At 40.3% G+C, this 25,583-nt stretch overlaps 1 protein-coding gene across 2 annotated transcripts in view; it reads right to left on the reverse strand.

Annotated features, from left to right (window-relative positions):
* ARHGAP10 (Rho GTPase activating protein 10) overlaps nt 1-25,583 on the reverse strand; it is a 340,748-nt gene that overhangs the window by 231,847 nt on the left and 83,318 nt on the right. For both annotated transcript variants that reach the window (XM_028125305.2, XM_028125304.2), the window contains exon 4: nt 5,661-5,732. In XM_028125305.2, the coding sequence (XP_027981106.2) occupies nt 5,661-5,732 (72 nt within the window). The remainder of the gene's footprint in view (nt 1-5,660; nt 5,733-25,583) is intronic.

Raw genomic sequence — 25,583 nt, forward strand, 5'->3', positions numbered from 1 at the left:
ATCTGTTACAAAACCACCCATGCCCCCCCCAAAAAAGTAAAGAACAGCTATTATTTAAAACAGCTTAACCAAATAAGATGTACACTGCATAAATAGTAAAGGAAATTCAGAAACCTAAGAAATAAAACTTAAGTAATCAGGTCTTTTGAATATGCTAGAAGTAAATATATACATATTTATATATTTATATATATTAAGGTTTTATCATAATTCACTAGGTAAAAAAATATTATTTATCCAACAGTGTTGATATAATTAGTTAACTACTTGGAAACAGAGAACCACATCTCATATCAAAATTAATTCCAGATGGATTGAAAGAGTCACAAGTAAAAAATGAAGCCATAAAAAAGAACAGTCTCATCAGATCTCAGAACAGAGACATACTTTTAAGCAAAAAAAGAAATGGGAGAAGCCATAAGAACGTCTAGATATCCAAAAACAAAACAACAAAACAAAACCCCACAATAAATAAGCTAAAAGGCCAACAACAAAGCAGGGAGAAGAGGCAATTAATATATAAGAAAAGAAGCAAGTATTTTTAATGCATAAAACATTCTTAAGATTAAGCAATTTTTTGCTAAAATCACACATTAATATTTCCACTGAAAAATGAATAAGGAACATATAAAGAACTCACAGAAACTTGAACATTACTGTGAATTGTCCACATTTCTTTAGGGTACTAGAATTTTTTTGTTTTGTTTTAGAAGGGGGAGGGCAGTTTTTAAAGTTCCCAGATGATCTTTTTAAAACGCTTTGGTTATTTTACAAATTTCCTAAGATGCGGAAATGAAAAGGCTTATTTTACAACTATAAACATTAAATAATAAGGCATGATTAGTCTGGAGAACTAGATACTTTCTTAGATATTCCAACTCTTCCCCCCCCTTACTTAAGTAAGATGGGAGTAATACCACACATTCAAGAAACAAGATTCGCCCACAGGTAATATACTCACAGCAGGACACCTTCTCAAATGCAACCCTGATATCCAAGCCAACCAGAGTTTTGCCATCCCTGTTCTCCTTCCCTGGTCTACCAACCTCCTACACGCCCAGGTGAAACGTCACCTCTTCCAGGAAGCACCCCCCCCTACTCGGGGGTGTAAAAACAGCACCCCCCCTTAACTCCTGCACCAAGTGTCACCTGTATCCCTGCTTGACACTTCAGTTGCCTGATTCAGCCCCACTGTCCCCCCTTCTGTAAAGTCCCATCAGCCTATCCAAAGAAAGGATAATTCAGCTTTCCTCCCCACAGAATCTAGCAACTGACTCCACACCCAGGAGACACCCGTCAGAGGAGGAGTGAAGGAGGAAGCCTATGGCTGCAGAGGCACCAACAACAACAAAGTTGATGGGCACCCTGGGGTCCCAAGCAGTCGCTCCAGAGTCACCTACCCATCGCCCCAGCGCTACTTGGCCAGAAGGGTCACATGCCACAGTGGCATGTTATTTCTGAAGCTTGCGTGCAGAGTGGACAAAAACCTGAGCGAGTCCTGTGTGGCAAGTTGCTGCAGCATAAGCCATAAATGGGATAATAAAATAAATTGCAACTATGTATGCCTGGCCCTACTCTAGAGAAATACACCATCACGTTCATGTGTCCTCACAAAAACCTTCGGAGGCAGGGGTCATTCGTCTCCTTTTAAAGATCAGGAAATCGAGGGCACCTGGGTGGCTCAGTTGGTTAAGCAACTGCCTTTGGCTCAGGTCATGATCCTGGAGTCCCCGGATCGAGTCCCACATCGGGCTCCCTGCTCAGCGGGGAGTCTGCTTCTCCCTCTGACCCTCTTCCCTCTCATGCTCTCTTATCTCTCATTCTCTCTCTCTCTCAAATAAATAAATAAAATCTTTTAAATAAATAAATACATACATACATACATACATACCAGGAAATCAAGAGCTAGATGCCATAAGTCACTTGCCCTGAATCACACATCGAGCTAAGGGGCAGAAGTGGGATTCAAACAAGGATTCAGGTCTTCCTGAGAGACTTGCCCAGTACTCCAAAGCTGAGATCATAGGGCATGTTTCAGAGCACCTATGCCTACCCCAATTATAGCACTTTTTAGTGTATTTTTATTGCTTTTTTATTTGACATCTCCCCTCCAGAGCTGAAGGCCAACCAGCCAGGGTTTTAATTCACAGCTGTACCCAGGGCCTCCTGCCATAATGACAGGCACTGGGAAGTGTTGTATAACTAAATGAAAGAAATGTAATTAAATTATTTTTTTTCTGCTTTATCAAACATAATTTGGGAGATTATTTAGATAGATTTGCTTTTTACCCATATTTTGTAGTCATTTAAAGAATCTTGGGAAATCAACTTTTATTAAATATTCAGTCATTAGATATCTAGTCTTAGAAATACAAAAGACATTTGGCATGAGGGTCAGTGAATGGCTGAGGCAGTGAAATCTGAGGCAGATTTCATTTCATATGAAATGAATATCTTTTTCAACCCTTTGAGGTTACATTTTTTTATTCCATGGAATAAAATGGTAATGGGCTCTTTCCAACCTAGCATTTGAATAGGCTCTATTAACAATATAGTTTAATTGAATCTACTTGATACTTGCATGCTGCCCCTTGTTTGAAGCCACGTTGTCATTACTGGATTGCTCAAATACCTAAAAGAGCAATTTTTTAATTCTCCCACTGTCTTAGCAAGCTGGGGTATTTCGTGGAGATTTCACACAACCGACTAGGCTCCTACGTTGTTCAGTACCTGTACTAGTCCTCTGGGGCTAATTCGACATTTAATGGGCAGTGGCTACGGATAAAGGGTTGCGCAGATACAAGTGAGAAGTGAGAAGCCCCAGGGAAGGGGAAAGAGCTGCAGAGGAAATAAAAACTGATCTAGGCCTTGAAAGGAACTCTGACGAGTCACCTCATGTGACACAGCACAGAAGGACGGGTGTCCTGCGAGGGAAATGGAATTTTTCCAACAGAGGAGCTGGCAAGCATGCAAGAAAATCAGCAGAACCTCCAAGAACAGAGGAATAAGCCCAAACCAAACAGGACAGAAGGAGAACAAATCCAAACAGAGGCAAACGGTAGAAAATACCACCTCAGGGCTTTTAAAAAATCCAACTTGCAAAAACCACCTAGCAGTTTAGATCACATGAAAACCACAGTTTGAATGCGTCACTAGGATTCTGGAAACTGGAGAAACCAAGACTGAAAGAACAGAAAGGGCTCTAGTTGAAAAGGCAGACAGCAGGATATGCCAGGTGGGGAAGGAGAAGAGAAAGGGAAGATCAACATCCTAACAAGGATATTTTAAACATTCTGCTATGGCCAACTTTTAAAGGCTTTTGTTTTAATCCCCACAAAAAAGAAAAAAAAAAGCTTTATTCTGTTTTTAAAAAAAGACCTTTAATCTATGAGAATAAAGTTATTTTTAAGTATCCCAATTAACCAGTGAAACAAAAATATTTTTGTCAAAACATGTTTAAATATTTAGGAAGCACAGATGTAGAAAATCAAGTACCCAGATCACAAACCCTCCCCAGGTTCTTCTAGAATTATCAGAATAGGTTATTTAATTAGATACCTTATGTATTAAGGCAGAGTGGAGGCTAGTAGAAAATAAGGAAAGCACAGTCTTTTCTCTGAAAAACTGAACAATCTAATGAAACAGGTGTTTATGTAGCACTATGTCACCTAGGAAATCACCTTTCTCTACTCTTTATTATAACATATAAAACTGTCAGTAAAAAAAGGGCTTCTCCCTATGACCCACAAGGACTGGCCTCCTCGAATAGTATCAATGATGCAACAGCCAATACACATACTGTACAGAACAAAAACATGGGATATATCCTTTGTAAACTTAAAGCCAGGAGAACAATGAAGGAATTAAAAAAAAGAGAGAGAGACTTCAGGTTGGAATTTGGCCACTAAACAACTCAAGGCATAGACTAAAACTACTAAAATAACTTCTTCTTTTAATATGGCAATCTATCCTGTCAGGTACTTAACAGGATATACTCTGAAAAACTATAACATCAGAAATGGGGAAAGTTTCAGAGGGAGAAGTCATCCATCAACAGAAAATTCAGGTCAGAAATTTATAAAAACCCAATAGGGGGCTGCCTGGATGGCTCAAGCTGGTAGAGCACGGTCTGGGAGGTTTGTGAGTTCAAGCCCCACGTTGGGCATGGAGCTTACTTTAAAAAAAAAAAAAACAAACAAACAAAAAAAAATGAAAAAACCAGTAGGGTGTATGGCAAATAAAAAGAAAATATATTAATTAAGCCATATTCATTTTTCATTTCCATACTATATCCTCGTTCACCACCACCTTCATCCAATTAAAATAAGAAAAATAATAAATGGACACTATTTACATTCCATACCTGCCAATTAAGTATAAAAAAAGAAAGAACCAAGATGTTCGAGATTTAAAACAGAATCATAAACTACAAAGTAGAGCAGTCAGATCCCCAGGTCTCTCATTTTACAGATAAGGAACTAAAGGCAATTACTTGCCCAAGGTCACAGGTGTGAAAGCAGACCTCCGGTGACCTACTGCAAAGCCAGAAGACACAGTCAGCCTGGTGCAGCTCAGCAAACAATCCCAAGAAGAGGACCTGGAGGGTACCCCCACTAACCCCTCTCAAAACACAGCCCTTCATTAAAAACGGTAAAACACTATGCCAAAAGGAAGTGTCTAATATTTTAACAAGTCACTTAAAGGAGAACTGATTCTATAAATAGCAACTAAAAAACTGGCACTCTTTGGGCCCAACTCTATAGCTACAGCCCTTGAAGCCACAATGTTTATTTGTACAAAAGGATTTTAATATTTTGTTTAGGAAGATAAAGGAAAAAACGTATCACATCCCCAAGCCATGTAGGGGAGAAAAATACAAATATAAAAACTCTCTTCTCTACCTAAAATTGATGTTATTCTCTTCTGGGCCAAGCCAAAAATAGTCAACACTTTTGTCCCTCAAGTGAATACATAAAATTCAGGAAAGGTTGGTGGAAATTATTTCTCTGGGATAATTTCAAAGTTCAGTTCACAAACTTTAGAAGTTGCTAAATATATCCCAGGCTCCCTGTGGTCAAGTCACCATATTATTCCCAGGAATCCTGGCTAACTCCCAGATCCTTGAGTGCAGCCTGTGGGTCACTCATCTTTGAATCCCCGACACCTAACAATACTGGCACATAACAGAAGCTCAATAAACTTGTGTTCAATGGAAGGAAATTACATCCCAATAACCCAATATTCTCTTCCTAGTTTCACAATGGCATCATGGTGTAGCTGCGTTTCTAATCTTAAACCCTCACATACTGCTACACTCCTCCATAAAACTGAGGCTTACAAGGAAGTAACTGCATTCCCTACAGAGGTAAGATGCTTCTATTCCAAGTGAACGTGCTGTTTGGTTAAGGATGCTTTCAAAACTCGATATGGGAAGATGTAGCCAAAGACAACTAGAGGTTTTATGATCCTGCCCAGGTGTTTTTGTTTTGTTTACAATTTCATATCGCCCAAAGGGGAAAAAGCACATTGAAAACATAAAACAACAGATGGTTTACTCCAGCATCTCCTTCAAAGCTGCCAAATGCGAATAAAGCGTACACTAGACACAGCAGAGGCACCTCCATCTTCCATTTACAAGTGCACTCAAATTAGACACAAACCTTTACGGCTCCAAGTTGTTCTTTTCTGAATTTTTCCAAGGGTTTAATCAGGGTTTCAGTTACACTTAACGCCTAGAGAACAAGAATGATAACAAAAGAACACAGTATTAGGTTTCCCTAAAGGAAAAAAAAAAATCAGTATTTCATTTCCCTCTTCCACCCCACCCAGAAATAAAATGAACAACATATTTTAACTACCTTATCTCACCCTGCCAATGCAACCATTAAATCACTTCTAAATTTATTAACACGCTATATCTCCGTAAACATTTTCAGGGAAGAGGAGGTGGGGCAAAGTGCCAGTGAAATGTGCAACACAGCCCCAACACAGCTCTTTCTTCAGGGAAATAGCAAGAGGGCTGTCTTTAAACAACAAAGGGGTCTATCACATTCATTAACAGAACACTTCTGTTTGAGATTTTTTTCCCTCCCCCTCCTCAGAAATTTACAAGTCAATTACATTCCTTTATTAGTTATCAGACTACATTATGTAAAGGGCTAGTTTTGTGACTACAAGTTTAAACACACTCGGTCTTATTGAAAATTCCTCATGAGGATGTAAGGTATATGAGCAAAGCAGAGTCACCGGAGCTCACAACAAAGTAAACATTGGGGGTGCTGGCAAACAGTTACAGAAGGGGAAAGTCAACATGATAGGAGCCACACCCGGAGTCCAACCACAACTGCACTCATTCTTATACTGACTGGTTTGGGGCTTTTCATTTTAAGAGAGAATATACAACAAACAATGCTGAAAATACAAACAAAAGAGAATAATCACCTAAGGAAAATGCATTTAACAATATGCAGGTGGGTAGTGGTTTTCTCATCCTGTATTTCCAGGAGATCAAAAATATTCAGGATAGAAAAGGAAACCTCAAAATACTTTACAACTGTGTGTCATTCCTTTTTTTACAAAAAAAAAAAAAAAAGCCCCTAGAAATCCAAGCTTTAAATTATAGAAAAGGAATTTCCTTAGAAAAGGAAAGGATTCTGGGGCGCCTGGGTGGCTCAGTCAGTTAAGCATCTGCCTTCGACTCGGCTCGGGTCATGATCTCTGAGTCCTGAGATCCAGCCCTGAGCTGGGCTCCAGGCTCAGTGGGAAATCTGCTTCTCTTTCTTCCCTCTGCCCCTCAATCCCCTCATGCTCTCTTGCGCTCTCTCTCTCTCTCTCAAATAAATAAAATCTTCAAAAATTTTTTCTAAAAAAAAAAAAAGGAAAAGAAAGGATTCTGAATTGGGACGCCTGGGTGGCTCAGTCCGTTAAGCATCTGCCTTCGGCTCAGGTCATGATCCCAGGGTCCTGCTCGGCGGGAAGCCTGCTTCTCCCTCTCCCATTCCCCCTGCTTGTGTTCCCTCTCTCGCTGTGTCTCTGTCAAATAAATAAATAAAATCTTAAAAAAAAAAAAAGGAAGGATTCTGAATTTAACCAAAGGCTTCTTTGCAATGTTCCATTAGGTAAGGATTTCTCCCAAAGAGACCATTCATACTGTGAGACAGGGAATCCTCAAAGTGACTATGCCTACTTGAGAGGCCTAGAAGTTGAACTCTCTTCCTTGGGCTAGAAACTAGGTTCTACTCACTCCCACCCTGACAATTTGTCACTTAGGTATCAAGGAGCTGGGGCAACAGGGAACTAAGAGCAACAAGTAGTCAAGGGAAAGGGATCCTTTTCAAAATACCTTAATTTTATCCTCTTTACATTGTTGACCGTGTGACCTACAACAATGGCAAACCAGAAAATCCTTTGCACTAAAGAACAGAGCAAGGACAAAGCACATACCAGGAATTCCCAACCACTCAGAACAATATGGAATGCCTCCAGCAGATAGGAGAGGGTCTGCCATACATTTTTAGAGTGATCCAACTCACACACAACATCTCAAAATAATTTAAGGCACATTTCTATGAGCACCAGTGTTGCTGCCTAGCTTCCACATCGTGTTCCTACATAAACCTACACATAAACATATATATATACACACACACATAGATCCTCCATGGTGGCTGGCCCACTCAAAGAAGTCAGCCCAGCATGACGTGCTGGGAACACAGGGGCTAGGAGCTGCTCAAGTGCACAGAAGATAGAAGCAGAGATTCAAAATCATGTTAAGTATGAGCCTAAAAGTACCAGATGGGGACTTCCCCATTCCAAGCAGCCATCTCAGTAAACTTGTATTTCATGAAACAAGTATTTGCTGAGCATTCAGCCCCAAGTGCTGGAGACATGACCCTGAGCAAAATTAGTATAGTCTCCGCCCTCCTGGAACTTACCGTCTAGCACGGGAGACACAGGTTGCACACATGAATGCATAAGTAAATGTGTAAATGCATAAGTAAATTCTAGTAATCCCTTCATATGGAGAAAAGTAGGGCTAAGGTGAGGAATTTATTAGAGGATTTATAAGGAAAAAAACGAAGCAGGAGAGCTCCATCCAAGAAATGACCTTTAAGCTCAGATCTGAAAGATGAGCAGGAATTAGGGGTAAAGAGAGGAAGGGAAATGGTTTCCAGCCTGAAGCCAGCAGAGGCCAAAAGGCTTAAGGTGAGGAATCTGTGTCTTACAGTAACTAGCAAAAGGCTAGTGTGGCTGGGGGCATAAAAAACAAAGAAGTGGATGGAAAGGGAGAAGTGAAGGCAAGGGACCAGAACATGCAGGGCCCTGTAGGCCCAAGGAAAGAGTTCTTTTATTTGGGGCATGATGAAAGCCACTGGAGGGTTTTAAGCAGGGTACTAACACAATGATTATTTAGATCTTTTAAAGATTACTCCGGCTTCTCTGAGAAAAAGAGATTAGAGGTGAGGAAAACTGGAAAGAGAAAGATGTGCTAGGAGGCTTCTAGAATAGCACATTCTCTCTTCTAGAAGAGAGAACTGGGGGTTGGAATAAGGTCATGATAATAAAAATTGAGAGGAGACCATTTTCAGAGATATTTGCAGGTAGAATCAGAGTAACTGGTGATAGACGGAATGTGGGAAAGGGAAGCGTTTCCAGGGTCACTCCCAGATTTCTGCCATGAGCAACTGTATAAGAATACCTTTTATTGAAATAGGAAAATTTTGAGGAAAAGCAACTGGAAGCAAGCACTAAGGGATTACGTTAAATTTGAGATTCTAGGAGACACTGCAAAGATAGTAAAACATCTAAATGCCCACATGAAGAATCCAGAAAAGATGGTTCAAATCCTCGAATGTGGGAGATGAGATGCTGCCCACACATGGGTGTTGTCCTGTCACAGGAGTAGGGCTCCTTCCCTCCCTTGTAACAGGAAGTAAGGAGAATGCAAGTTATCAGTACAAATGAGCGTGCAGATTTCACGAAGAGAGGCTGGGGGACCTGCTACCTGACGTTTCTTTTTTCCATGAAGTACAAGGCGAGGCCACTTATAAGAGGGTCTGAGCATGGGAAAAAGTTTAAATAGAGAGGAGAATGAAGGAAAGAATCCTCACAAACAGTGAGTAGGGCACTTCCTAGAGAAATATGAACATTCCTAGGCAGGCCTACAGGCCCTTTGAGGTAAGTAAACAGGAATCTTTGAAGACACCATCTGCCCTGTTGTGAGATTTTTCTCTAGCGACACAGGGAGCAGGTGAGCAGTGAGGTTCGTCCTGGGGAAGAGCATTTCCAGGAGATGTAAACGTTATCAGCATCACACTGCACAGGCAAGCTGTATGGAGGACGCTGACTGGGTGACAGAAGACTTCTGAAGGGGAGAAAACAGACCTGAGCCCAAAATAGGGCATCAGAGTTCTTCAGGCAAAGAATAAGAGTAAAGAGGAGGGGAAAATGGCAACCTCAGGACACAGAACTGCAAGCAATCCTGGTGTCACTAACGCAGCTGAAGAAGCCGAAAATAAGCAGAGGAGGCTGAAGAGATCCAACGGGCTCCATTCACCATCACAGAGTAGGATGTAGGAAATGCCCCGTAAATGCTAGATATAGGCATTAATAACACGGACATATAAAGGCCTTTTAAAATGTGAGCCCTAAAACTCTCTACTGTGGAGGAAACATTGTGCTTCACAAAAGGACCAGGTCACAAAGATTACACATGAGCAATTTTAGGTCATTAAGTACGTCCTTCACTTGGAGAATTAATCTGATGCAATATCTGACTCCCAAGGTCTAACACTAGTGTAGGACAAGAATATATGGGATTTCTGTCTTACTGTTTGCAGATTAAAAAGGAAATTTCCAGAATAAGGAGTAGTTCTGATACCACTATATCCAATTTTTTCATAAAATTTTTTATTAAAATTTTTTTATTTAAAATTATCATTTTTTTCTTTAAAAAATCTGGTTATGTAACTTCTGAACTGAACCTTAAGCATTCTGTTCGAGAACAAAGTAACAGAATGGCGACTAAATCTTCAGTAAGGCAATGCTGATTGAGCAATGAAGATTGTTTTCTTCTTTTTCTCAAAATAGACTGGAGACTCCATGGAATCTCTCAGTTCCTTTTATAAATTTCACAGAAGTATTATATCATATTTATTAGTAATGAGTGTTACTAAAACGTTCTAACACCAAAATGTGATTCTTCTTCCCCAGTGAAAAATGAATACCAAATCAAGAACTGCCCCTAAAACCCTAAAGGAAATTTCTGGTGATAACAGTACCTCAATTTGAAAGAGACAGCTGAAGTAATAACACGGACATAAGCTTTCAAATACTAGTACATTAGAAATTTGGTAATTTAAAGAGAAAAAGCAAAAGCAAATATAGACTGTGATTTTAGAATCCACAAATAAGATTATATAACCATATTTTTCCCCATAAAATACTTGAACAAGCCACAAAAAGAAGTCATAAAAAGCCTTGACTAATGAGCCTTGGAAAGGGTTTTGGATAGTCTTGCTTAGAAACAGAATGCATCTACATGAACATAAAACATGTTCATTTATCAGCTGCTTTCGCCTTAGGGCAGGAGTCAGCCAACTTTTTCCTATAAAAGACTGGGTTGCAAATACTCAGCTCTGCCATTTGCACAAAAGCAGTTGCAAACAGTATGTAAGTGAACCAGAACAGCTAGATGCCAGCAAAATTGTATTTACAAATACAGGAGGCCAGGTGGGCTTAGGCCACAGCTGGCTAAACCCTGCCTGAGATAATCATCTCAAGTATCATGGCCAAAGAGGTTCTACTTACTCTTAACGGACTGTATGTATTTTTTTAAATATACATTTACCATATTTGCAGGGTACCAAAATTTGGGTGGAAAGGCTGAATGCTGGATGAGAGAATCACAGTTCAAGTAGCTGTCCAGTTGAAAAGAAGGATTCAAAGGCGATACTGTCGAGTTTGGCCAGGATAAGCAATCCAGCGGGTTTCAACAATGAGAGGCAATTGTTCAAGTGTAAAACTATCTTAACAACAATTTATGTGAATTTAATAGCAGACTTTAATAAGGGCTTTAGTCCCTAAAAATGAGTTAACTGAAAGTTCAGCATGAGTCAAAGGAGTCATAAGAGGTCCTAAAAAAGAATGAACACATACATTGGCTATGTTCAAACCAAACAAGGCAATCATTCAACTGTGTCCCATAAGATCAGAACCTATCTCAATAGGATGGGTACTGCGATTTAAGAGAGACAATTTCTAACTGGAGCGAAGCAGGAATGTGCCCAGAATGTTAAAACAGTTTAGAAGGAATAGGAAAACCAGAGGTATTCAATGGAATTGGGGAGGAAGAGACTATTCAGAGGGAACATGAAAGCTATCCATAAATATTTAAATAGATGCTGTAAGAAAGAAGAAAGAAATCATTCTGATTTGCTTAGAGAAGACAAAACCAGGTCTAATGGGGGAAGCTGTAGAGCAGATTCTCAGTTAGCTATCAAGAGGAGGTCAGTAAGACCTTCATGGAGCAGGCAAACCATGACCTCTAGCTCTTTTCACACCAACAAATACAATCTAGACAACTGATATCCAGGGATACTCTACCACAGAGGCCTGAATTGAGAAAGAGCTGGCCTAGGAGACCTGTGGGGTCTTACCCAGCTCTAGGATTCTAAGTGCATTGGGAGAAGCAGAAATACAAGCTACATTTCATGTGATTGGCCAATCACAGAATCCATTAAAACTTCACAATTCAAAGTAAAAGAACAAAATTATTTTATAACAGTGTGGGGGATTAAAAGTTCTCCAACTAGTCAAGTCTGAAATCCCTTTTATTAGGTATCTGGAGGTAAGAACTTAAATGTCTAAAAAGAAAAGAGAAGAGAGGGTGGTATCTCTGCCTGTCTCTACCATTCAAGCAGTAGCTGAGAAATCTGTTGACAACGGACAGCTGACCAGCAGAGAATCAGACTCTGCTTTGGAGAGGAACCTCTGCTGTTGCTTTAAGTTTCCCCATTTGAGATCGAAGGCTAAGTTCTGATTCTAAATCTAAAGAAAATGGGGCTTGGGGCTAGAAACCCATATTCAGTAAAAAGGCAAAACTACATCCTAAGAGATCTTTAGTAACAATGTTTTCAAGTCTCAGTCTAGATAAAACAGTGAATAAGTCCATGTAAGTACTAAACCATGCCTTTCTAATCACTCAGTACTAACAAGGATAGACGGAGTCTAATGGAACAGAAGGAATTATGTCTGTTCCCCATGGCCCTTGTTATTTTAAGCCTGGATTCCAAGTGTTCTTGACCCCAGAGGAATGTATAATCTGAGAGCAAAGGAGAATTTCCACTATTTTCTCCCATGACCTTCCAGATACTTCCCATTTCATTAGACTAAAGGAAAACTCTACTTTCCAACTCCAATATCGAGAATAACGGCAAAGAAACCATGCATCAAAGACATGTTTCTTACTTTTTTCTTGAAACAGAACCTCAAGAAAGGGTGCCAAGGAACTATTGTGTGTGTGTGTGTGTGTGTGTGTGTATGTATGTATGTATATATATATATATGAACATAAGAAGTATTTTTCCCAAAATTGTCTCTCAGGAAAAAAAAAAAAAACTTAACCCTATATAAGAATTCTCACAGTCTCCTTAAGGAGACTTTCCATTATTTTGATCAACAAAGAACTGTTTGAGAATCTTAGTCTGAAAGGGCCCCAATCACACCTAGTTTCAGATGCTGCAGATTACAAAGAAGTCTGGGTTACAAAAACAGGAAGCTAAGAAATTTAAGAGATGTAGTTATTCTGGAGAAAACCTCAATTTATAAGTGTTGGGTGCTTTTGTAAAGATCACTTTAAAAGAAACAAGGTGGGTGATTAAGTCATAAAAACACATCTGTATTACAAAACCTGTAAAAGAGACTGTCCAAATCTGCTGCAAATCTGTAGCTTAAGATAAAATACCCAATGAAACCATCAGAAAGAGATTTTTTTAAAGGTGCCATATCTCAACTCCAACAAACGGGGCCATGAAATACTCTGGACAGCTGTACTGAAAAATTCAGAGCATGTCAGTGATAAACATCCTAACATAAAAGCGGTCGAGACTTGGAATAACTTTTTTATTAAATAAGTGGGGAAAAAATCTAAAGTATACATCAATAATTTGATTTTAGGGATGCTTGGGTGGCTCAGTCGGTTAAGTGTCTACCTTCGGCTCAGGTCATGACCTCAGGGTTCTGGGATAGAGCCCCACATCGGGCTCACCGCTCCTGCGTCTCCCCTCCCCGCTCATGAGCATGCATGCTCTCTCACTCTCTCTCTCTGACAAATAAATAAAATCTTTAAAAATTTGATTTTAAAATACAGCCACATATTTTTTTAATGGACACACTTATAGGTATGCATATATATGTCTACTATATAATCACATGCTTAAGGCATGTGTGTCCATTCAAGCCATCCCAAAACATTTTTTGTTTAATCTTCTCATAGGAAAATGGTGTTGCCATATAATCAGGCATAACATTATAGGTAGTGCATATCTGCCCTTTGCGATACATAACACTTAAAACACCTTTCCTATGTTTGAGAATTCTCCTACCAAAGGAGGCACAGCCCACCTTCCACTATAAAAGCTGGGAATGACAAACACTTGTTTTCCCAGCCCCCTTGTAGTGAGGTCGTGGGACCTGGCCAGAGTTCCACTAATGAGATGGTGGGTTTACAGAAGGAGCAGTTCCACAACCACCAGCAGGGGCAGAGGTGCTCCTGGGACATGCCCTGTTATGTACACCCTGAAGCAATGGTGGTGACGGTCTTCTCCAAGCCCAGCTCTGCAAGTGCAACTCTGGGCATCATTCTAGTTCCCAGAACCAGATAAAGATCCTGCAAACTACCAAGTATTCTTTTTTTTAAGATAGTATTTATTTGTCAGATAGAGAGTGAGAGAGAGAGAGACAGAGTGTGCGAGTGCACAAGCAGGGGGAGTAGCAGGCAGAGGGAGAAGCAGGATTCCCGCTGAGCAGGGAGCCCGTTGTGGGACTCAATCCCAGGACCCTGGGATCATGACCTGAGCCGAAGGCAGACGCTTAACTGACTGAGCCACCCAGGTGCCCTACCAAGTATTCTTTAAATAAATTCCCTTTCTGTTCAGAATACTTAGGCCTTGCAACTGAGAATCTAGACTAACATAGGATTCACATTTTTTTTAACTGCAGAACTTTCAACAGTCTTGTCAAAATGCTTTCAGTACTGTCCATCTCAATTCCTAAAGTTTTTTCTCCTGATTAAACCAGATCGTTTTTCATGAATTAGATTACTCCCCAGTCACACTCATCCTTTGCAATCTTTTTCTCTATCTAGCCAGGATCTCCCTGGACTGTGCCTTCCCCCATCAACCTAGACTTGGGTCCTAATAGGAAAATTAAAATGCACAATAAAGCTATTTTTCTAATACCTAAAATAATGAGGGAAAGAAGTCAAAAGACTGTGATGCTGAGAAGAAATGAAAACATCTAATTGGTCGTGCTAACAGAGCCCTGCCACAGTGACAAGTAAGTTCTCTCATTTGGGCTCGGTCCTAACCAGTTCTGGTTTTACACCAGAGAAAACACAATTCTCTTTTTTTACCTGAGTATTCCCAACTTTAAGAAAAGGAATAATGCTTGCTCTCTCTACCTACTTTACACAATTAAGGGAAAAAAAAAAAAAAAAGGAAGGGAATGCCACACTAGAAGCAATTTTAACTTCCAAATAAATCCCTGGATGTTATTTTATTTGTGAGCACAGCTCACAGCTACGCTAATCCTTCTGGTGGAAAAAATTAATGTAAAAACAAAATTAAATTTTAGAGCAGTGATAGCTCAAACTTACCAACTCAAAACCAGTGAGAATCTTAACGAACCCATATACAGAGGTCTAACTGGGACATAGGTACAGAGGTGCTGTAAATTAATTCTATAGAGTTTATATCTGAAAATTAAGAGCCAATTAATGTGAAAGTTTCTTGAATGTCTGATTCTTTTACCCCACAGCAGTACTATTTAACAAGCTAAAAATTATAATTAGTAAAATATACATTCTAATTTCACCAGATCAGTCACCACACCTTTGCTTTCTTCTGAAAGTCCAAGAATAAAAGGTTCCTAGAGTTTTTGTCAACTTTCAATCCTAAACTCTGAACAGAGCCTAACAAAACCAGAGGATTTGAACTGAAGTTCTGACAATTTCTTCACTCTGGCTTAATTCCCTGAATATTTGGCCATAATCTGGCTCTCAAAAAAAAAAAAAAAAAGTTAAGCCACTGAAACACAAAAGTTTAAGCTTCCCTTAATGTCTCTTTTCTACAAACAAATATCTTAGCCTTTATTTGAAGGGGGAGAAAAAGGAAGCCTTGCATCAATTTTGAAGGCCATTTGTTAAAGATAGCAATTTTACTCCAATTGTTTAAATCAGATAGACTCTACCAAAAAAGATTGTTTTTTATTATTCTTGGGAAAAACCTAGAATCTTCAAACAAAGATTAGGTGTATTAGGAATAAGTTAGCCTAATAAGGACATTAAATAAGAGATTTAACTTTGATCTTCTTTTCCTCTGTGCATGAGGGAAAATAAGGATCTAGCTTCTTTTTTTTTTTTTTAATAAATACCCAGGCAGAACAATAAGAGAAGGAATAAAACCCCACAAAAGTGAGGGAAAGAGGAGCTTGACAGAAAGCTGCAAAAGTATCATGAGAGAATTCGAAATTTTATTTTTTAGCTTTAAATAAGAAAATATTTACATTTCTGAAGTGAAGGGTGTAAGTCGGAGGCATAGTTACTAGTGGAACCTGATAAATCAGGCCATAAATGGTTGTATGAAGAAACTATGAGAGAGACAGAGAGAAGGGAGTGGTGGGGAGACCTGTTCAGAAAAGAACACCTATACCTTTGGTCAATGGCAAAGAGACTAATCTCCAGCCCTTCTGTGCCTGGGCTATCTGAGTGGCCGAGAGAGAAAAGGAGGGTGCGAGGCAAAAAGGCCCTCATTCTCCACTCTGCAGCCAGCAGCTGAGCACTTCATCCCGATAAGGACCTAACTCCTCACTGCATCCTCAGGTGCTAGAACACCGTCCAGCTCCTAACAGGCATTCAAAAATACTTATTTTATGAATGAGGTAGGATTCTCCTACAAATTTAGATACCATAAAGAGTAGAGTTTCTAGGGGCGCCTGGGTGGCTCAGTCGGTTAAGCGTCCGCCTTCGGCTCAGGTCATGATCCCAGGGTCCTGGGATCGAGCCCTGTATCAGGCTCCCTGCTCAGCGGGAAGTCTGCTTCTCCCTCTCCCACTCCCCCTGCTTGTGTTCCCTCTCTCGCTGTGTCTCTCTGTCAAATAAATAAATAAAATCTTTAAAATAAATAAGTAAATAAATATATTTAAAAAAAAAAAGAATAGAGTTTCTACAAAAATTCAACATTCCCTGCTAATGGTGACAACAGTAACATGAATGCCTATTCATGAAAGCTGAGGCTCCTTGTATACATTATCTTCATTCAGAACAGTCTGTTTCTGTGTTACACCGGATCCTCTAAGAAGTAGACACCACAAGATTAGAAATGCCAGAAATGTATTAGGGGAAACATTTGTGAGAGAACATGGGGAGGGAGCCCAGGAGGCTAGAAGAGCCGTCAGTGATGCGGTCTGACCCCAGGGGAAGGAGACAGGCAGGGAAGGATGGTTGGAAGGTTGGGTGGACACGTGTTAGACGGCAGGGCAGTTCTAGGGAAAGTTCAGTGAGGCCATCAGGGATTCCCTGAGCCAAGGCTGCCTGTCAGAGGACTGCAGAGTCCTCAGGAATGAGCTGCTTTAGGACGCCTGCTGTCTCGGTCACTGGCTGGGGGCAGCCTGTGGGAGGCATGGCCTTCACTCTAATGCCGTGATGGAACCATACAGCAGCTGGGCCCAATGGTCCATTCCACTCCCTGTGGTGGGAGATCTGAGAGATGCTTGTCTGCCACTGTCCCCAAAGTCCATATTCTTTCCACTACACTATCATGGCCACTGGTATACCCCTGGGCCTCTAGTAATCACCACCATCACTGAAGTTCTGTATTTCATTCAAGCTAACATGCCACTAATAATAAGACACTCCAGGGGCACCTGGGTGGCTCAGTCAGTTAAGTATCCAACTCTTGATTTTGGCTCAGGTCATGATCTCAGGGTTGTGAAGTCGAGCCCCATGTCAGGCTCCGTGTTGGACATGGTGTCTGCTTAAGATTCTCTCTCTCCTTTACCCTCTGCACCTCCCCCTACTCACAAGCACTTTCTCTCTCTCAAAAAATAAAATATAATAATAATACTTCACCCTATCATATACTATTATGGAAAAAATACTGCAAATGAAATCTTGATTAAAACGTAATACTTAGAACTTATACATTTATTGAAAAAGCTCTTTGGCAGATTTTTATCACGTATCCCTTTCATGCATATATAAAAGAAAAAACAAAACATATTTAAGATATTTCTAAAACTTCTTCAGAGTCCAGCTCCTCTGAATCACTTTTCATCTCAGTCACCAGTATCAAGTTTTGCCCACACATTTTTTCTCCTCTGTGCCATTAAGAATATTGGAGATGCATTATTTCTTTAAGGGGTGCTCCACTATGGTACCCAGGATCTTCTTCCAAGGTGATGGCACCCACTCTTTAGGTATTTACCAATGCTGGCACTTCTTTGACATAACTAGAAGGCCTCAATGGCAGGTTTTCAGATATCCACCATATTTCTTCCTTAAGTGGCCAAGTGGTTTGTTGACTGAAATGTTGGGGGGCTACACATGTCCAAACAGGCCAGGAGAAATAACAAAATTCACATTTATTCAAGACTGCCACCTTGTAGATGGCAGCTATAAGGATACATTTCCATTTCACCCAGGTTCAAAGGTGGAGGAAAGGTTGGTAAATCTTACAAGGGGCTAAAGGCAAAGAATAATGTCTTTAGGCTCCCAGGAGATAGGAGATTCTCTTTTCATCACTGTCACCAACTTATTCTGTGAAGTGATGTGGATCAAATCACTCTACTTCACTGAGTTCCAGTTTCCCTTTTCTTCTTTTGGTAAGTAAAAGTGTTAAAAGTTTCCCTAAGTTCTCTCTCAGTTCTTTGTTTTAGGAGCCAAGGCCATACCATTGAGTACTTCATAACTGGATCTGACAAAAATATTTTTCTCATGAAACTGTAGATTCAGCTGAACTTAATTCCCACTAATGGAACCACTCCTCTACATTAGACAATGAAACGAGTGAGCTGGTCACATTCTGGTGTCTGTTGGTGTGTGTGGGGGGGGTTGAGGGGGAGTCCATGTGTGTCCTCTTTGCTCTTTCATGTCAGTAGTAACTGGTTTATCAGAAGAGCTGATTCCTCAGAAGCAGAGAACAAGCCCAAGGACATGAAATATAGGAAATATAAGTTTCAATAGGGAAGTAGAATCTGATGATGACAAGGCTTCAAGACCACAGATGACTATGAGTCATCAAAGAGAGGACACTGAGTCATGAGCAAGGCCTTCCACGGAAGGGGGTCCACCAAGGAGCCCAATCCTCTTACCTAACATACCCTCACTCACTTTAGGATTCTGACTTGAGTCAGTCCGGACTGTAACCTCTATAGGATTCTAGGTAGGTAGAAATCCAACTTGCAAAAGCTATCTTCCTAGGAAACAGGTTTCACAATGACATCTGCATCTGACTAAATTATAGTGAGTTTACAAGAGGAAAAAGGGACTTATATGAAAAAAAAAAATGTCAAATTGTAAGGGTCAGTTCCAAGGAGAAAAATTCTTCATAAAGTTAGGTCATTTGACAACTTTTCAGCTAATCTGAGAAATGTTTTCACAAATAAGTTCAAGATGGATTTTTCCCCATCTGCATACGCTTTCCAACAGAACTTCACACACACAAAAATGTCACCTTAACTATAAAATAACGGATTAAAATGGGTTTGATATACCATATAAAATACAATATTTATAATAAGATGAAATTAAAGGCACAATCTTTCCAATGGCATATGATGCCTTAGGTATTTATCACATTACAAGAACCCATAAGTAATGCTACACATAAATTAAGTAACACTAAAGTTCCTAACAGCAGAAACCTGTTCTATGAAAATAAACAAACTAGATATAGTTCAAAATCCTTTGGAAGTGATACATGAAAGCTTAGGTTTTTAAAGTCTATTTTAACCTCCTGGTAAACAGAAAGTCATCAAAAAGCAATTTACAGTATTTCCAACTTTCAGACAGCTCTAGCTCCAAGGTTAGGAATGCCAGCAGAGACTTCACCGGCACCCTAGGCCAGTGTTTCCAATGTAAGCATGCTTCACAATAACCTGGAGGGCTTATTAAAACACACACTGAGGGGCCGCACCCCAGAGTTCCCAATTCAGTAGGCTTAGGGTGAGGCCCAAGAGTTAGCATTTCTAGCTTGTTCCCAGGTGATGCTGATGCTGCTGGACCAGAGACCAAGCCTTGTGAACCACTGCCCTAGAGTGTACTAAAGAAAGAACAGCATGAAAATTTCTCCCAAAAGGTAAAAGATATTTATTTCATTTAAACCAACATATGTCATTTTAACAATATCGTGACATATTTTTGAAAGAAAAAAAAATAGGAAGCTTGGAGCAAAATTCTGTATCAAAAACCCCAAAAGATACAGAAGTCACTTAATCACATCATTCTGTAAGATATGTGAAACAATGATAGAACAACGAGAAAGGAGTGAAGCAAATAGGCAAGTGTTGAGGAAACACGCCATTGTGTCTTGACTGGAACCACCTAAATGATTAACGAAAACCTTTGGTACTGAAAAGCCCAGAGTCTTCTTTACTGGGGCATAAGCTCAGAGCAAATCACCCAGAAAGTGTTCCCTAACCTGATGTTTTCACAAGAGTGAAATCTGTGGTGGAGAAAAATATGGAAGAGGAGAAAAAAAAGGAGGAGGAGGAGGTCTCAACAGCCTAAAGAGTATGTAAAAGAACTGATTAAAATAGATTTGATATACCATAAAAAAATACAAAACTAAAGGCACAATCTTCCCAATGGCAGGTAATACCTTAGATACTTATCACCTTTCAAGAACTCATAAGTAATGCTAAAGACAAATTCAGTAACACAAAAATTCCTAATGGCAAACAGGGTCATCTTGCTCAAGGAGGCAACGGGATGCAGCTGGTGCATAAGACACTGTTGGCACTTCACTCTTCTTGGCAGCCCAGCAGGCCCCCAGCCCGCTCGGGACGAGAGGCAAGTGCCTTTTGTGCACCATCTGGCAAGCTCTACCTTCTGTCTCCAGGCACCCCCTCTTCCCTGAAGATTTCCTCAACCCCTGGGCCTTACACAACTGTCCTAATTTTCCATAAGCCTCAGAAACTGAGCAGTTGTGTTCGGGAAAAGGATGGAAACAAAAAAGTTATGATCAAAGAACACATGCAGAGAAATAAATACAATATGAGGGCTTTTAGAAGAGCATCATAAATGATGCAGCACTATTTTAAAAGTCCTTAAATTCTTGGACAGCTGCCCACCTCAGATAAGTACGCCATGTCCTGCCACACCAGAGAGAACATCTCGAGCATTCTGGCCGTGAAACATCACGCAGTACTCTCCTTGGAGAACATGCACAGAAGTGAGCTCAGCAATTCTGGCCACAAACAGTACCCAGCTCCCCAACTTGAGTTACTGACTTTCACAGTCAAGGCTAGCAAAATTATCAGTAAAAACTACTCACTTGAAAACACTACCCTGAAAAAGTCAATATTGGCTTTTTAAAGGGCATGACACATCCATTCACAGAAATCCATTCCAGACTTACATGCAGGGGCTGGGGGGAAACACTCTGACTTCCAGACTGGCCTTCTTTCCAGTTCCCTCCCCAACAAAATTGGCTTTAATAGCCACAGAGCCAAACACTGGTGGGAACTATGCAAACAGATCCCTCCCTCTTTCCCAAATTCTATCAGTTTTCCCACAGAGAAGAAACTAGTGCTTCACTTCTGTCTTTCCTTACTTGGATAACTCCGAATCATCTGTCAACTCAGGTCTGAAACGATGTCTACAACATGCCTTCCCCGAATTCCCCCAATAACTCTGTTACCCCAAGCATGAATTGGGCAGTCTTTCCCAACGGACAGCTAACTTCGTGAAGGTAGGAACTACGCCTTTGTCTTTAAAGCCCTTGGCACAGTGTTTGGCATGTAGTAGACACACATGGTATTTGTTGAACTATTTATATCTAAGCCTATTGAGGGATACAGCTCAGTCATGTGTGTGTGTCCACACACACACACACATACACATACACCCTTAGTGGCTCAAAACCAATAAAGAAGAACTTGTTCCTTATTGTTGAGCTTCCAATCCGATGACCTTATTCCTAAAGCCAAGCATCCTATTTTAACATTTATTTAAGAAATGGAAAGCTTTTTAAAAGTTTTTTGACATTGGTCCTTCCCTTCTAAAAACAGATTAGATTTAAAATATTTTTTCACATTTTAATGACTCAGTCTTAATTATGAATATCTAATTATCATGGTACAACATCATTTAATTAAGGACTTCAGAAAACACTAATTGTTTTTGTTGTTTGTTTGTTTTTTTTAAGTAGGCTCCAGGCCCAGCATGGAACCCAGCGTGGGTCTTGAACTCATGACCCCCAAGATCAAGACCCCGGCTGAGATCAAGGGTCAGACGCCTAACCGACTGAGCCACCCAGGCACCCCTGATTGCTTTTAAAGATTAAGTGACCAGTAAGATTTTGTTAAATTCTTAGAGCCAATTTTAGACTATTCTACCACTATTTTACAGCTGTCATTTTGCATTCCTTTTTTAATATGTGGCTCTGTACTGCTGATGTGTAATAACTTTTTTAATATGTGTTTAATGTAGGTTTTTCACTATGCCACATAAAGATGACAATGAGGTACTTTAATGATAATACTGATAACCAAGTATTCTTTTTATTTTTTTTAAGTAGCCTCCACACCCAGCATAGAACCCAGCGTGGGGCTTGAACTCATGACCCCAAGATCAAGACCCGAGCTGAGATCAAGGGTCAGACACCTAACTGACTGAGCCACCCAGGCACCCCAACGTGTAATAATTTTAAGTAAAACAAGAGTTCTTAAAAGTTCCCGCAATGCACTGGCTCCCACTTTAGCTACTTAAAGACTTTCCCCATCTCTTTGTCATACAAAGGCCCTCCTCTGGTGTCTCTGCTCCACAAACTCCATCTCAAATACAACTTCTTCCACAAAGTCCTTCCTGACAAGCACAGACTTAGCTGCTCCCCACTTCACGCAACCCCAACTATTCCTGTATTATCACACTTAGTAGAATAGATTCTTTTAAGATTTAAGAGAATAAAAAAAATAATAAAAATTTAAAAATTTTTAAATTTTTAAAGATTTATTTAAGAGAGAGAGCAAGCATGGGAGGAAGGGAGGGGCAGAGGGAGAGAGAGTCTTAAACAGACTCTGCTCTGAGTGCCGAGCCTGATGCAGGGCTCAATCTCATGACCCTGGGATCACGATCTGAGCAGAAACCAAGAGTCGTTGGACGTTTAACTGATTGAACCACCCAGGTGCCCCTTAGTAGAAGAGATTTTAATTCACTTTTTACCAGCTATTCTCCAGGGCCACACTGAGCACTTCCTGACAGAGTTATCTTTTCTTATTCAAAAGTTTAAGGCTAGTGTCTAACAAAGCATCAAAGTTCTCTTTATTAAGTGTTCAAAGCTATTTAAAACAAAGGTAGCCATTATTCTATGTGGTTTTTATGGTTAAAAAAGGTGACCCCTGATGATCAAGATTAGACAGAAACACCAAAAGAACATCAATATGGGTTAAATACCAAACTTTTTTGCTTTTATTATTTTGTTGTTATAACTCATAACTGAGGAAGTAGTACTATTTTAAAGGTCTTTTAAAGTGAACAGAAAAGTATCAGGAATTCTTATCAAGGGGAAAAAGGAGGAAGAAAAACCTACAGATTAAAAAAGACTTAGAAACTTATCAATCAAGGGGCACCTGGGTGGCTCAGTTGGTTAAACGTCTGCCATTGGCTCCAGTCATGATCCCAGGCTCCTAGGATCGAGCCCTGCGCCAGGCTTCGTGCTCAGTGGGGAGTCTCCTTCTTCCTCTCCCTCTGCTCTTCCCCCCTCCCATACTGATTCTCTCTCTCTCAAATAAATAAAATCTTTAAAAAAAAGGAAGGAAGGAAGGTCGATCAAATGCAACGTGTTTGGATGCAGATTCAAACAAACCAACTGTTATGGGAGGATGTAAATGAATATCAGAAAAATCTGAATACAGCTTAATTCTCTGTAATATTAAGAAATTAACTGCTTGTCTTTAAGTGTGTCGAGGATACCATGGATCAAAAAGAGAGTTACCTTTTAGAGCTCTGTAGTAGGGTATTTATGGATGAAACGATACGATAATGGGCTTTCCGTCAAACTGACTGGGGCAGGGAGTGAGACGTACAGGAGAAACAAGATTGGTTGTGTGGCAACCAACTGAAGCTGAACATTGAGTACACGTAGTTTAATTACATTTTTCTCTCTGCTTTTCATACATGCTCAAAATTTTCCAAACTAAAAAGCCTGAGGGAAAAAAAAGTATTAGGTGTCCTTTTGATTCTATGGTTGGTCACAGCTGCTCCCTACCCCCCCCCCCGCAACCCCAATCTGCTTTCCGGCATTGAACAGTTTCCGGCTATGCAGCAAGAGTTGCTGTTCCCCCAAATGGATGGTAACATACTGCCCCATCCCTCCCTGAGGTTCATGACCTTCTGCAGACATCCTATTCCTACTTCTACCCTGTACTGGAAACCCAGCCCCACCATCCTCACCCTATCTAAAAGACCCTATCCACCCCTATCACAGCTAAAGATTAAGTCAAGATGCCAGCTAATAAAAGCTGTGAGGACCATGCTATCTGTGTCAGACAGCCTGGAGCTAAGACCACATTCATTTTTTGACCTGGTCAATTCATCTCAAGGAACATGAGATGAAAATAGAACATCAAGACAGGAAGTAGTCACATTGTATTTCAGTGGAGCTAAAACCAGGCACCAGGCTGCGTAGAACCCTCTTCCCCTAAATGCCGGGATGCCTCACACAGTTCTCGGCAGTAAAGGCCTCCCCTCAGCACCCTAGATAAAATAGCACCTCGCCCCACTCCCTGACTCTGGCTACTAACCCTGCTTTATTTCATTTTGTAGGACTTACTACTGCCTGACCTATATTACATGTTTATCACTCCCCTTCCCAGAATGCAACTTCCATGAGGGACCTTGCTCGGTTTGCCTCTAGGTCCTCAGATTCTAAACAGTAACTGGAACATACAGGCAGATCAAATGTATATCTGCCGAATGCTCAGGATCCCAGAAGTACAAGCAAATATCATGGAGGGCTGAGAACAAAAAAGTTGATCCTATGCACATAAACTAAGAACATACCCACACCCACTTTGTGTTGTAGACAGGTAATGTCACAGCACTATTTTTATCCACTATCACATTTAGACTTTCCTAAACTGCTGAAAAATCAGTGATTCGGGATCACACAAAGAATCGTTGAATATGTCACAGTTTGTGCCACAAAAACCTAACGTGACCACAGTACCTTCACCTGCCCTCTCCAATATTTACAATATATACAAATTAGCTCAGGAAATAGGGCACAGTGCAAATTATATTGGGGCTTTTAAAGGCCATATGTCCCCGTCACCTTTAAATAAAAATCAGTGCCCTCCCACTCCTTCTTCCTCTACTGCAACTCCACCAGACAGAAATCCCACCGCCACCACCACCCACGAGATTAATTAGAGCAACATCTAGGAAGCTGGCCAAAATGGTGGGTGTTTCAGAGAGGCTGGTTCTGGCTCTAGCTCTCAGCTGCTGTGTGATCTTGGGCAAGGTACTATCCCTCAGTTTCCTCAATGGCAAAACAGGGGGCAATAACAGAATCTGTATCATTGGACTGACTTGAGGATTAAATGAAATATTAGGTTAATAGCTTAAACCAGTACCAGTCCGAGTAAAGGCTAACTATCTCAGCCATCCCAATCAGTATTATTATTACAACCACAAATAAACTGACTTGTACACCTATACATTAACATAATTCCAGCTAGTACTCATTCTTAAGGACATAGGGAAAAAAAGTTTGTCATTTTCTTAAAGTCTGTAAAAATCGGTGTGAATAGATAGTATATAATAATCTGGGGGCAATTCTACTGTAAATCTTTACTGAATGAGTAAGTAACAGACTTTAGGAGGGACGCTTTTAAGAAAGGTAAGAAAATATGATTCAACACCCTCAAAATCCACTGCTGAGTGTTTGTTAAATAAAAATCATCCCCTCAATGCACTCAGCATAGTATCAGGCACGTGGAGAGCAGCTATTATGATTACTGTTGTGATCACAAATCTCAAGGCAAAGTGGGATTCTGAAGACCCAAAATTCTCTCCCTTCACACAACCTAAAAATCTACCAAAGTACGAGTCAGGCTCTAACATTGCTCTGCTGTCCCTCTGCCTC

Source organism: Eumetopias jubatus, unplaced genomic scaffold (assembly GCF_037043125.1).
Source record: "Eumetopias jubatus isolate StellerSeaLion01/CBP00866 unplaced genomic scaffold, mEumJub1_p1.0 scaffold_2, whole genome shotgun sequence".
NCBI lineage: Eukaryota > Metazoa > Chordata > Mammalia > Carnivora > Otariidae > Eumetopias > Eumetopias jubatus.